Below are 14,657 nucleotides of genomic sequence, written 5' to 3' on the forward strand. Positions count from 1 at the left end.
ACCTGAATGTTTAACATAACAAAAGGACTTTTTAATGAATATGCTCCCGATGTCACAATAAAGGTTGTAGTCTGTTTTAAAACCTTGGAAAGCAAATGTAGTGAATATCCCTGGAGGGAGAATATCATTGATCTAGTACTGGGAGAACACAAGCATAAATGTAACACTGCATCTCCATCATAAATGTGTATTGTACCAGAAAGACCACTTTGTGCATCACGAGAAAGCGGCCATGCCACTGAATATACCAATATCTGAAACTAACATTGTATTAAAGATCACATAGATGCAAAAATAACCTGCAGAACAGGCAAATGGAGGAAAATACCTGAAAGCACCACTTCAATAAGGTCTCCTTCTTGAATGTCGGCCTCGGATTTAACCAGCTGTAGAATATTTTCAGAGTTTGGGTCATGGCGGAATAAAAGGATCTTGTCGTACATCCCATAGAACCCGCATTCTGGAAACTGGAAAAGAAGAAGTTAACACTCAGTTACTACGAGCATGTAACATCATGGGGCAGATAGTACATAGATGGCAGTAAAAGGCAATTGTGCAAGTCAGTCTTTAGTAAAACAAGGCCTACACACCAGACGGGACTCGGACTGGGCACCAACATTACTTAGAATAATAGAATATTCATGGTCTGTCACATTAGGGTTAGGTCGGACTCTCTGCAGTCACAGACAGGACCGGGGAGTTGGAGTCATGAAGTCTCAACCAAATTTGGGTGGAGCCGGAAAACGTTACTGACTCAGACTTAAATGAATATTTTTAATTATATTCTACAATTATTAATATTGTATAATTAGATACATAATGTATTACATATTTATTTTAATAACTAGTGTTTTTCAGGAATTAGGGTAAGTTTACTTCTGCACTGGCTCTGAAACCGCTAAAATTTGACAGATGAGGACTTTTCTCTCCACTACTTCCAGTATGAAAGCGGCAGACCCCATTATAGCCAACTGTGGCCCGGGTACGTGCCGAGCCGACTGGCCAGATTACTGTGTAAGCGGCCACAAGAAAATGGCTGCTTACACAAGCTTACTGTGTAAGCAGCCATTTTCTTGTGGCTCGGGCACGCGCTGTCGGCTTGGCCCGAGGCCTAGAAGACTGAAAACCAGGATGGAAGACGACGCAGGGAGAGGCATTCCAGAAGAAGATGGAGGCAGCGCTGGAGAGTTCTCTCGCAGCATTGGGGACACCTCCAGTGCTGTTAGAGCGCTGAGGACCGCCCCCCAGTGCTGTGAGAGAACTCATTTGCCTACCAAAGAAACCGGGATTTCTACTGAACGGTGGCACGGAGATGACATCTAAAGGTAGGTTATTCTTATGTGTTAGGGCTAGTTCACACGTGGGCAAAGGGGAGTTTTTTGACAGCGGATTTCGCTTCAAAATCAGCCCCTTTACAATGGAGCCCTATGTGAACAGCTAGCTTTTTTTTTCCGCTAGCTTTTTTTTCCACTAGCTTTTTTTTTCTGCTAGTTATTTTTCAGCTAGCAGAAAAAAGAAGCGACATGACCTTTCTTCAGGCGTTTTCCGCCTGAAGAAAGCAATAGAAGTGAATGGGAGGTAAAAACAGCACAGGTTTTTTTCAGCGCGGTTTTTTGCAAAAAACCGCTAGCTGTTTTTTGCAAAAAACCGCGCGGAAAAAACCGCTAGCGTTTTTTTTTAGCCCATTCACTTCTATGGGAGGGGAAAACAGCCTGGCTTTTTTTGGAAGCGGTTTTTAAAAAAAAAAAGCTCCAAAAAAAGCCTGGCAATGTCAAAAAAAAGCTTCCTAATTAGGAAGTGGTTTTTTTTCAGGACCAAAATAAGCCAGGAGGTTTTTACGTGTGAACTAGCCCTTTGTCAGAAAAAAAGGTATCCAATGATAGCATCCCTTTAAGGTGAATATTTTTGTGACTAACAAAAGGCCCCCAAATTCTAAAATGTAATGTTTTAAGACCAAATCAAACTGATATCACTAGACATGTTAAAAGAACCTTTACGGTCCCAAATTTAAGACAGCAGACCACATGATGATGAATATCCTCCACGTGTACATACATACATCTGCATCCGTCAGAAACACACAAGACACCAAAAAAAAAAAAAGTGATCGAACTTTTATATAACACAAACATTAAAAACAGACGTACAGATACTGTTTAAGCCATACGGTATTCATTATCTAAAACTAGTACCGGGTCCCCCACATGTCCCCCAGCCTAACCAATGTGTGAAAATCATAGAATACATTACACCAATGTTCTGAACATAGAGATTCCAAAAAATTATAGGTTCTTCAGGTACCCATACTAGACCTAGTAACTAACATTACTCCCCACCCCCAAAGAGCTCCATGTCATCATATACACCTTCAATAAAGTGTTATTCCCATCTCATAACGTGATGTCATATTGTTAGGACGTGCCATCAATGATCCTGATCCAAAGGGGTCCAATCTCTGGGACCTGGTTTAACGCTGCACCCGCTATACAGAGGTGCCAGACTATATATAGTGCAGAACTACTGCTGGACAGACAGGGCACTCGGTAGGAGAAGAATAGCTTTTCTTAAGGCTATTCCTACGTGTGATCTACAAAAAAAAAATGTGATTTTAATGGTAGAATAGCTTTAAGAGGCATTCAGATATTCAGGATTTGCATGAGAAAATTATATATATTGTGTACGTCAGGGTGCGGTGGGGGGGGGGGATAAATTAACATGCTGCTACCTGAGTAAATTTCTGCATGAAAAACACAATTTGCACAATGCATAATAAATATGAGAAATACAATTTCTTATTGATTTTAATGCCAATGGATTACGATCTAGGTTTTCCACCTTGAAATCTGCACAAAAAATTCTGCCCGTAATCCTGTGTGCACGTACGCTAAAGGATATAACAACATGGCTACTTTCCACTTGTACTCAGACACGTCTTAGGTCCCTTGCCGGTCTTTGTCCTTCCTGCTCCAGTGATAATATGTCGACGTGAGAAGTAAATCGCTGACCTCGGTAGTGTCGACACATTATTGATGAAGTAGGACAAACAGACTGGACTGGGGAAGCGTTGGAGGATCCATAAATTGAGTATTACTTACTATATTGTTATGTGATTTTACTAGGAGTTTTAATAAAAATTTCCGACTGCCTTTTTTGTCACATGGCCCTGGCGTTCCCCTCCCAAATAACTTGAGGACGCGGGCTAGAAGTCACCTTCCAGTGTGTCAACATACAGTCAGGCATATGCTCATGTTTCCATATCTTTGCACATATAGATATATACAGATGTAACGAAGGGTGCACTGATGTAGGTAACACAATAACACAGCCGGACGAGAAGTTGCGCGTTATTTATCACGGTGGCTGGAGGGTTAACCCGGCCGTGTTGTGGCCAAATGAGGGTCTGTTGCTGCTTCTTAACGAGGGCTCTTCTTCCAATTAATAGCCCTTGAGTTGCGTCCTCCGGACAGAAAGGATCTCCATGACAGCGGAGTGGCATCTAGCATACGTTGCCATGGCTGCAGGCGCAAGGTATGTTTGGGGGTAAACGCTACTTCACGGAACGAAAGGGAAGATGTGATTGTGAAGTCGATGACATCTTTTATGCTGTCCTGAGCAGAGGAAACGGTATAGGAGTAGACAACATTTTTTCTATGTACCACGTCGGAATAGCCTTATGAAAGGCTCTTCTCCTACCTTTCATTGTCTTCTCCACGCCGTCGTTCGCCTACAATCCCAGTTCTTGTCGGTATGTAAATTAGCTCTCTCGCCGCACTGGGGGCGGGCCCCAGCGGTCAGACAGCACTGGGGGGCGTCCCCAATGCTGCAACAGAACTCTCTCCAGCACTGCCTCCTCTTCTTCAGCGGCGTCATCTTCAGCCTCTTCTTCCGCTGATGGTTTGTAACTTCTAAGGCCTCCGGCCTTGGGCAGAGCAGACTGCATGCCCATAGGCCACGAGCAAATGGCTGCTTGCATAGTATTGTAAGCAGCCATTTTCTTGGGGCCTGTGGGCATGCAGTCTGCTCTGCCCAAGGCCTAGAAGTAACAAGACACCGCCGGAAGAAGAGAATGAAGAGGCCGTTCCTGACGAAGATGGAGGCGGCGCTGGAGAGAGTTCTCTCGCAGCATTAGGGCCGCCCCCAGTGCTGTGAGAGAGCTAATTTACATACCAAGAAGAATCGGGATTGTAGGCGAACGGCGGCACGGAGAAGACAACAAAAGGTAGGAGAAGAATAGCCTTTCTTACGTGGTACTTAGAAAAAATGTCATTTGACTGATAGGATCCCTTTAACATTAAATTAAGGATAAGCAAGTTAAATACAGAGGCCCGGTTCACATCTGCGTTCGGGTCATTCCGTTCCCCTCTCCACATGAAAAATACAGAGACAAAAACGCTGCAAGCCGCACTTTTCTCTCCGCATTTTTCGTCCGGAACCCATACAGCAGCATTATAGTCTATTGGGTACGCAGGTTTCCTAGATAACTGCTTTTTTAATACAAATTAGGTCTCCATTTGGGGGTCCACAGTCAGACTCCCTGAATGGAAACCCATGTGCAGATGTGAACCGGGCTTCAACAACAAGATGGCTCAGGGGTCAGTAGTGTTGAAACAATGGACACCAAGGTTCAATGTGACCATGGACAAAATTTTGCAGGACGCAGATACCATCTATGTCGTTTGGTGGTGTCCTGGATCGTCCCGAACAGAAAATGTTGGGAAAAGTAAGACTAGGCATGCTAAATGTGAACATGCATTCCCCCCCTCTCAGGACCTGATACTGACAAGCTATTTAAGGATTAGCCATCAGTATTCTACCCTTTAAGACGTGGTGTTTGACATGCAATGATGCACGGAGGACCTTTCACCACATCCACCAACGGCAGTTCTTTGCATTTGTTAATAGTTGCAGTTTCACCGACTCCAGCACAGTTGGAACTTTTTCTCTAACCCCCACCGTTCCTGATGGGTGCAATTAGTTTTGGTGCCTGATATTCTAACTAGACTCTCTAATGTCAAGTGGATGCTATCAGGCAGAGTCAGGAAAGGGAGGCGTGACTCAGAGCACCAATCAGAGGCCGACATGGTCACAATCCCTGCCTGCTCCTCCCTGACACCACCCACTAGGTATCAGAGAGTCTAGTCAGCATAGAAGACAGACATCAAAACTAATAGCACTTATTGCTCAGGAACAGTGAGAACTGGCGGGAAAAAAAAATCCAACTATGCTGGAATCAGTACAGGGATAACCTCTGTAAATTCAGTGCCAAAATATTTTACAGATTCATGAGCCATATTAACACAAGTAACACATGACCTACCTCCTGATTATTACCATAAAGGAATGGCAGTGATCAAAGTTTTTGTACCGAGTCCAGAAATAAAACTTATTCTCTTATCTGCCTAAAAACCTAGCAGCCCTAACATCTGCACCGCAGGATTTGTGCCCGGTTAATCTCAGCTAGTAGTCAGTCTGCCAGGCTTGGGAGGGCACCAGAACATGGAATTAGGGTTAACAAAGGACAATACCATCAGAATTTCATCACATTTACTCATAAAGGAGACACCCTGTTTATGTGACTGCCGTATATAATCAGTGGGTAATGCCTGGGTCTCAGGGTTTTTTTTTTTTTTTTTTTTTAATGTAGATTGTGAGCCCCATATAGGGATCACAATGTCCATTTTTCCCCATCAGTATGACTTTGTAGAACGGGAGGAAATCCACACAAACACGGGGAGAACATACAAGCTTCTTGCAGATGTTGCTGCTGGCGGGATGCAAACCCAGGACTCCAGCACTGCAAGGCTGCAGTGCTAACCACTGAGCCACCGTGTTGCCCCTGGGTCTCAGTATATTAGAGGTCTAGTTGTAGAGAGTTGTAGGTACCGTAGGTGACTAAAACGGAGCACGAAAAGCAAAAACTGAGATGGTAACGCATGCGATCTAACAAAAAAAAAAAAAATTCAAGACGTCCAAAAAGATATATATGCCACATATACCCACATCTTCCCTCATATCCACTAGAAATGAAAAGGCCAAACCTCTCTATGATCCGGATGCCATCAAATACCAGATCCTTGGAGTCAACGTCACAAAAACTGAATGGATCGGAAGAGCGCGGTAAGACCACTGCTACATTCAGTCAGGGGAACTTATGACATCCATACTTGTGTTACCAAAATACACAGATTTGATTGACCCATAAAAGTGAATGAGTCCATAAAAAAATAAATAAATTATTATTAATTATTATTATTAATAATAATAATAATAATAAAGCAGATCCCACACAGGCCTACTAAACACATAGGTAAGACTCGAGCTCCAATATGGCACCAAGCTCTAACGCCAATATTCTACCCTGAGCAAGTGCTTAAAGCCATGCCATACTACATACACCCTTAGTAGTGAAAGGGGTTACCTACACAATTAAAACTGTCCCCCTCCTCTGTAAACCTTCTGTGGCTCCTGCCAGTCCTTGTTTACTTCTCCTGTACATGTTGTACATCCACATGACAGTGGCTGCAAATCACTAGCCTCATTGGCAATGCCAGCATGGAGTGGGCATGCCCAGTGAGGGCTTGGAAAATGGAGTACAGCAGGGCCCACCAGAGTTGGAGTGGCAGGGGATGAAGAGGGGAGTAACGTAACATTTCCTACAGATGATTCCAGCACTTATACTCTCGGACGACACCTGTAATGTCACGCGACCTGCTCCTACAGTAATTATTGTGTCCAGTTAAGGCGCCCATTAGCCTCCCTTTGACAGAGCGGCACATTTCTTACAGGGAGTGTACAGATTAAATGTACCTGAATACCAAGCATCGCATGATATACCGGGTGTGGTGCTTCAGATAGTTAGATAATAAGCAGTGCACAAAAATAATGTCCCTGGCAACACCTTAAAAGCCTGTCTCATGGACGGTGTACCACATGATGGGAGATGTAGTCCAGCATACGGGATGCAACAAGAGTCCATTAAAGGGATAAGAGGGAATCCATCAGTACAAACCTCTACCAATAGAGGAGTGCTGGTTTACTATAGCAATATGCTAGTCACTTTTAACCCTATAAACTAAGCCTAGGAGAGTATAGATCCCTCTAGGCCAGTGATCCCTAACCTATGATTCTCCGTTGTTGCACATGAGCATGGTAGCTGCAAATCAAAGATGACCACTCATTCTATCCACCAGTTCTATAGGAGAATCAAAGCGTGTAAAACCTATTAGCCAATCACATTAGAACGATACTGTATAAGGGTACGTTCAGACAAAGCTATCGCAGAACAAGGTAGCACAAGCATCACGTAAAATTGGTTGCTGTTGCTTGTGTCCTATTCCTAGAAGTGTCATCCCTTGGACTCTTATTGACAACTAGAACATGGGTCCCATGCACCCCCCATTTGAATAGAATGATGCACATGCTCATTGATATGTAGTCTCTCTCCACAGGACTGCTGGAGATAACCTCAAAGAAATTAACACTTAAAGGGGTTCTCCAGGACTTCTATATTATTCTTCATCGATATGCCATCGATATGTGATCAATGGGGGTCCGACAACATCACTGGAACCATCACTGATTAGCTAGTTGAAGAGGTCACAGCTTTTCACTAAATAATACCATACATTGCATAGGGACTGTGTTTGGTATAGAAGCTCGGGCCCATTGGTTTGCATGTGACCCGTGAACATGACATCACCGACGCAGAGAAGAGGTCATGGCGCCTTTCCAAACAGCTGATCGGTCCAACCACCACATATAGATGACGTATCCCTAAAATAGATCTGCAGTATATGAGTACTGGAAACCCCTTCAATGTCTTGCCTGTACATTGGTTATTGCCCTTCAGGACCCCCCTATTCCTCTGCATCAATTGGTCACTATGTTAGGATTGTGTTAGTTTTGTATACTTTGTGTATTGTATGTAAACCCTAAAACGTACAGCTCAATGAAACCAATAATAATCTAAAAATGACAATAATAATAATCTACATTATACTATATCAATCCGAGAACCATGCTGACTTGCATACAGTGCATTTCCAGCCGAATCGCGACCACTATTTTGGACCGTATTCAACTCATCTCTTGTTCAGGTTCCAGTGTCAGGTAGATTTATATGGACAAGAAAGGTTTCCAGGATCTCATGTCCCTTATAACATCTAAGTAAGTGACCCCTAGTATTGTTCAGAGGACCTGTACACACCCCCTTAGCTTATTTAATAGGGGTAAAGTGGCGTCGGCTCCTCTTTAAAGCAGTTTCTGGACGCTGTGTCACGGCAGGCGTCGCTTGTTCTGACTCACCATTTTCCAAAGACTCACAAAGGACAAAATATGTAAAGTGAAACAACTGCTCGGGGTATAGGAAAACCTTCCAGTTGTTGCACAATACCTCAGACTTCACGATATGAAGATTACAATAATAAGAGAGGATATGCATAAAGAAACGTACATCAAAACCCTTATGGGCTTGGCCCACACTGAAGACGTTTGGGGAGATGAAATCCAGTGCTGTGACAATTTCCAAATCCTTGCCAGGACAATTCCACCTTAGACCTCAGAGTTGTGCTGTTCCTCTGCCACCTTTCCTGTCCCTGCACAGGCTGATATTGTCCAATTCATACTGACTAGCTTAAAGGGATTCTACCATTAAAATCACATTTTTTTCTCCCTAACACATAGGAATAGCCTTAAGAAAGACTACTCTTCTCCTACCTTTAGATGTCTTCTCTGCACCGCCGTTCAGTTGAAATCTCGGTCGGTATGCAAAACCGTTCTCTCGCAGCACTGGGGGCGGTCCCCAATGCTGAGAGAAATCTCCAGTGCCGCCTCCATATTCTTCCAGAACGGCCTCTCTGTGCGTCTTCTTCCGGAGCGGGGTTCAAACTTCTAGGCCTCGGGCAGAGCAGACTGCGCTTTCCTGCAGGCCACAAGAAAATTGCCGCTTACTTACTGTGTAAGCATCCATTTTTCTTGTGGCCGCAGGCCTGCGCAGCCTGTCCTGCCCGAGGCCTAGAAGTTTGAACCGAGCACCAGAAGAAGACACGCAGAGAGGTCATTCATGACGAAGATGGAGGAGGCGTTGGACATTTCTCTCAGCATTGGGGACACCCCCAGTGCTGTTTGAGCGCCGGGAACTCCCCCAGTGCTTCGAGAGAACTAATTTGCATACAGACAAAAACCAGGAGAAAAAAAAGGTGATTTTAACGGTAGAATCCCTTTAAGTAAAATAAGTTGTACATCTTTCGCTATATCAGTGATACAGGAGTATACATAATACAGCTGGAATACAGTCAGTCATTCACATCATTATCTTGGGTTCACACAGTGCAATATGCCTATACATAGTACAGACATGACAAAATGGAGCTCGCCTGCAAAATATGTCAGCCATGTCTATAGGACAGAAACCGAAAAGGCAAACCTGCTTCCTCTGACCTCAAAGCAACAATGTCACTAGATACAAATTGTGATAGCGGGAGAAAATAATAATGATATCGGTATCGGCTGCCGAGATATCACATTTCCACTACAATACATATGCACACTTATAGACAGTTTCTGAAAGAACTCGGCAGGGAGGTTGTTCCCGCCATCTTGGAGAACTAAACCCAGATCTGCTGTGGATGTAGGCTTGCTCCAATCCTTCTGTGTCTTCATGTAATCCCAGACAGACTGGATGATAATTAGAACTGTGGGGGCCATCTCATCACTTCCAGGACTCCTCCTCCAAAGGGCAAAGGTCACACCAAATATTAATGGAATTTAGGATATTGTTCACAGGGTGGAAAAAGAAGAAGAATTCCTCTTCAGTTTCCGCCACCATTTTCTCGTGGTCTAGCTGCGACGGGATGCCAATGAAGTGTATTAGCATTCCGCCGCAGCATCCCGTTCCTGAATAGATCCGGATGAATGGGCCTAATCAGGAGTCTCGAGCCGCGAAATCCAAGGCAAGATTCAGCAGGACACCTTTTTTTTGTGCCCTGCTGTGATCTCTGCCTCCCACTGAAAACAATGGGAGGAAGATTCCGGAGCAAATTCTGCGGCAAATTCCTCCTTGTGAACACAGCCTAAGTTTTTCTTTGCTTTACTCACCTCATTTTGTTAAAAAAAAATGTTATACAAATTTTTACATTTTTGGCCAAAAACTTTTGCACAGTATTGTAAATAAAAATAAATATACTATATATATATATATATATATATATATATATATATATATATATATATATATATATATATATAAAATCCTCCCCTGTATAGGCTTTACAAGTTTTCTATCGCCAGATAAGAAGACTGCACATCCTGTTATGGGATAAGAACGTTAAAGATGAACTTCAAAGAAAACTAGAACAGAAAAACCTCCCGTCCCACCCTGGTTTCCAAACCTACAGCTGCCTCATGACAGGGTGAAAGTCTGCGCTTTTGTGTACGTGTTTTTTTCATGCAATATATGAATTAGTACAAGGGAAAGTGGAGAAATTTCCTGTAGGTGTTTACTCACAAGGACACGTCCAATTCTGCATCAGACCGCTGTCATCTGTATGACTGTCTGCGTCCAGGCCCCTCCCCCCTCCTTACCACATGTCGTCCCTTTTTCACATTGCAGGGTAAAGCTTGTGGTTTCACTTAGCAACAGATCTCACACACACCCATGGACGAGTCTGCTCTAAAAAAGGGACCACCATAGGGCAGTGTTGGAAAAAAAAGCAGGCGTGTAAATAGCCCCATTGACTTGTATAGGTCGGCATGCTGTCTATTGCAAAATTGGACAAGAACTGCATTTTTCTATCCCAAAAAATCTAAACTCTGATTGGATAATACAGAAAACCCTTTATAAGGAGTCTGTCCGTTGTTTTGATCCCTCAAACAGGTGTCCGGGGGCTACATAGGGAATGCAGTGCAAACATACCTGGGGTGATAGAGGTTGCACAACTAAAATGTCCATGTTATAAAGTGGTCTTCAGGCCTTATCAATTGATAACCTCATAAATTGTAAGCTCTTGCGATCAGGGCCTTTGCTCCCATTGGGTGAATTGATTTATTGCTCTGTAAGGTCTCTTTTTGTCTTGATATTAACCCTGTACTGCAGAATATGTTGGCGCTATATAAACAATATTTTTTATTAGTAGTATTATTATTATTAGCCGTCCTTTAGGATAGGTCATCCATTGATGAGCTGCAGGGTCTGACACTCAGGCCCCACATGTATCACCTAGTCTGTGACTGCTGCTTCTCCTTCACAAGCCATGTGACGTAGCATTCATCGGTTCGCAACTCAGTCCCATTCAAATGAATGAGACTGAGCTGCATTACCAAGCATGGGACTGTAAAACAAAGTAGTCTTCTTGGTTGTGTGTGAAAAGGTTTCTGCGCTTTTCCAAACAGCTGAGCGGCTGGGGGACAAGTATCAGACCCCTACTGATCTTTAATGGATTACCTATGCTAAGGATAGGTCATCAATTGATAATCCTAACAAACCCCTTTAAGCCTTGAGGCTCCACCTGTCTAATAGGAGTCTCCATCCCATGGACATATAACCTAGCGCAACTTCAAAGACTGACAAAATATCGGAATGCCTGAAAAAACTGAAGAGGATTTAGAAACTTTTATGTGAAAATAAGCCAGAAATCTGGTATACTAGCATATAACATACGTCTCGTCTTGTTCTTCATTCTCAAGTAGAAGAAAGGTTGAGAGCTCCGGCACACGGCGCAGGTACAGACTCGGAGCCGAGCACTTTTACCTGCACTATAAGTAAATGACTGACTGCTTGCGTCATTCATGTGAGCTAAAACTTTACAAGCCAGTGCACAAGCACGAAGAAGAACGTGACCGGCATGTTAACAGATAGCAATAGCAGGCCTAGAATGTATGGAACTGCCAGGAGGAACAACCCAAGGCTTTAAATGGAAACCAGTCAGCTGGTTTAGGACCATGTGGAGTTAAGCAGTTGGGGTTAAGGGTAACATACTGCTGTCCATGCTCTGGTGCATGAGCATGTGTGTACACTTGGAGTCACTGCTTAGACTCTGCACATCAGGCGCATGCGCAGACCAGAAAGGTCATGGAGTTGGTAGGCCAAACCACTGACTCCAACAACTCCATTTACCCACAGACCAACTCAATTTCTCACTCTATCCCAAATGGCCAATAGCCATAAAGATCCTTCATTTGTTAGAAAGCCTATGAAGGTAAATACGTAACACTATATATCTAATTATACATACAAATCAGATTATTTTGTACAGCGCTGCGGAATATGTTGGCGCTATATAAATAAAATGTATTATTATATTATTATTTTGAGGCTGTAGTTGGAGTTTTCGACTCCAGCGCCCTGAAGAAAAGTGAACAGTATGGACCCCAAATGATATGTTTGGTCACAGCATCCCATCTGTTTAGTGGTCACACACCTATTGCCAAATCTCCAAATTCCAGATGGGATTATACATTTGTTATAGTACCCTCTAAACTTCCTTACTAAGCGTATACGTTCCTGAAGCTGTCTAATATACCTGGTGTTTCAGTTCCTCTGCATATTAAAAGTGAATGGAAATGTTCGTTCTATCCATTCTCATCCTGCGCAACCTTACCATAGAGATCACGGTGCGAGACTTGCGCCGATTTGCCCTCCGCTGTATCTGAGGCTAGGCCGTATCTAAGCTGCAGGGCTGGGATTTGGAGAGGAACCTGAGATGCAGACCGAAATCCACTTCCTTTTGTTAACGGACAAAATTAAACTCTTATTTCTAAAGACATTCCTACTGTGCTGCATCATTTTCCACTCCTGTCTAAAACTTTTGCACGGTACTGTATAGGTGAAGGATAATAGCTGTAGATTTACTGCCCCGGTATACACGGTGATTTGTTCCCCACCTGGTTGGACAGTCACAACAATAGCCAAGCAAAAATATCCACCGCTAGAAATGAATAACCCGATGTGGACGCACAAACTAGAAATGAGTAACTTTGTTATTCCGGCAGGTGAACTTTCTTGCTAATTTTGCTAACCCTGGAAGTCCATTTGCTTCCACACATAGCACTGAAGGGTAAGGAGGACACGCTTAGGGCAATGTTTAAAAGGGTTGGCCCGGCTTATTTGTTTCATTTTATTATTTTTTTTCAGTCGGGATAGGCCATAAATACATGATCAATAGGAGGCCGATTACCTGTATGGAGCCATTTCTAGTACACAATATGGGGCCGTAAGCAGAAAGTTCTGACCGCTGTCTAGCGGCACAGCGACTTCACTGCAGCAAAGCCCCCATTGAACTCAGTGGGACTGAGCTACAGCAAAGGTGATGAATTAGGGGAATGTTCATACTACTGTTATTACAGTCCATTGCGCTCATCCATCAAAGGATGAGAGCAATGGACATTCATTGTAGAAGAGTAACGGACACAGATGGAGCCCCCTCTGTCCGAGTCTATACCCATTGATTATAACTAGTGTTGAGCGAGTAGTATTTGATCGAATACCTCGCCGGCATAGGAATGTGTGTAATCGGCCGAACACCAAGGGGTTAAACGCTTCCAATAATCAATGTGTTTAACCCCTTGGTGTTCGATTGAATACCTCGCCGGCATAGGAATGCGTGTAATCGGCCAAACACCAAGGCGTTAAACGCTTCGAATATTCAATGCGTTTAACCCCTTGGTGTTTGGCCGATTACACACATTCCTATGCCGGCGAGGTATTTGATCGAATACTACTCGCTCATCTCTAATTATGACGAAAATAACATGACAAACTCTTTCCATAAAAGCTTTGCTTGCATCCTATGATGGATGAGAGCAACAGATATTAAATAATGGCAATGTAAAGTCAACACTGCTTCGGACTGACCCATGGCTGTCAGCCATTCATAACGGCGTCGGAGTCCGGGCATAATAACTCCACAGCCCTGCTTCTCCTTTCACCGTTGCTTAAGAGGAAAACTGTAATCTAGTACAATAAAAATAAAATAAAACATGTCGTGTATGGAAAAAGTTATTAATGTTTTTAATGAATTCCTATTACCCAGTGACAAGGATTCCGCAGAAACCCAAGAGGAGATGTGATCAGCCAGCTATTACCATGAGGAATAGACTATGACTATACTTTCCTGCTAATCCATTTCACAACTACTGAAGTGCAGCACGACGTCTTGAAGACTCGTGACAAATCCAGGCTAACCACTTGTACAATCTTAAGCATAGAATAAGTAGTTCCAAACATGGCCCTAGAGAATGAATAGCCATGAGCCGAACACTTGTTTAACTGATGGCTATTCCGCACGTCTTTCCCCAAGCACATGCAAGCTTGTGTATGGCCTGTGTTATGAATAGGGAATAGGGCATAGTTTGTTAGTTGCATGTCACTACATTAGGCCAAGATAAATAATTTATGAACGATCCTTAGATCCTGGAAGACCCCTTTAGGTTATAGCCCCACGTAACGGGTCACAGCAAAAAAGCGTTGCGGGGAAAAAAACGTGTCGGAACACAACCAGAGATCTCCTCTGCGGACTATCTGCTTCCATTATACCGATAGGGAAACCGTTAGCATTTCCGTAGGTATAACTGACATGCTGCAATTCCCAAAACCGCAACAGTTTTGGAAATCGCAGTGTTTCCAGTGCAAGTATTTTTCTGCAATGTGTGTATAGGATTCG

The 14,657-nt window shown here is 43.4% G+C and overlaps 1 protein-coding gene across 2 annotated transcripts in view; it reads right to left on the bottom strand.

The window, feature by feature from the left end:
- PRKD1 (protein kinase D1) overlaps positions 1–14,657 on the bottom strand; it is a 138,901-nt gene that overhangs the window by 40,763 nt on the left and 83,481 nt on the right. For both annotated transcript variants that reach the window (XM_075282977.1, XM_075282976.1), the window contains one exon: positions 329–467. In XM_075282977.1, coding sequence (XP_075139078.1) covers positions 329–443 — 115 coding nt within the window. In that variant the 5' untranslated portion in view covers positions 444–467. The remainder of the gene's footprint in view (positions 1–328; positions 468–14,657) is intronic.

This window comes from Leptodactylus fuscus, chromosome 7 (genome assembly GCF_031893055.1).
Source record: "Leptodactylus fuscus isolate aLepFus1 chromosome 7, aLepFus1.hap2, whole genome shotgun sequence".
Taxonomy (NCBI): domain Eukaryota; kingdom Metazoa; phylum Chordata; class Amphibia; order Anura; family Leptodactylidae; genus Leptodactylus; species Leptodactylus fuscus.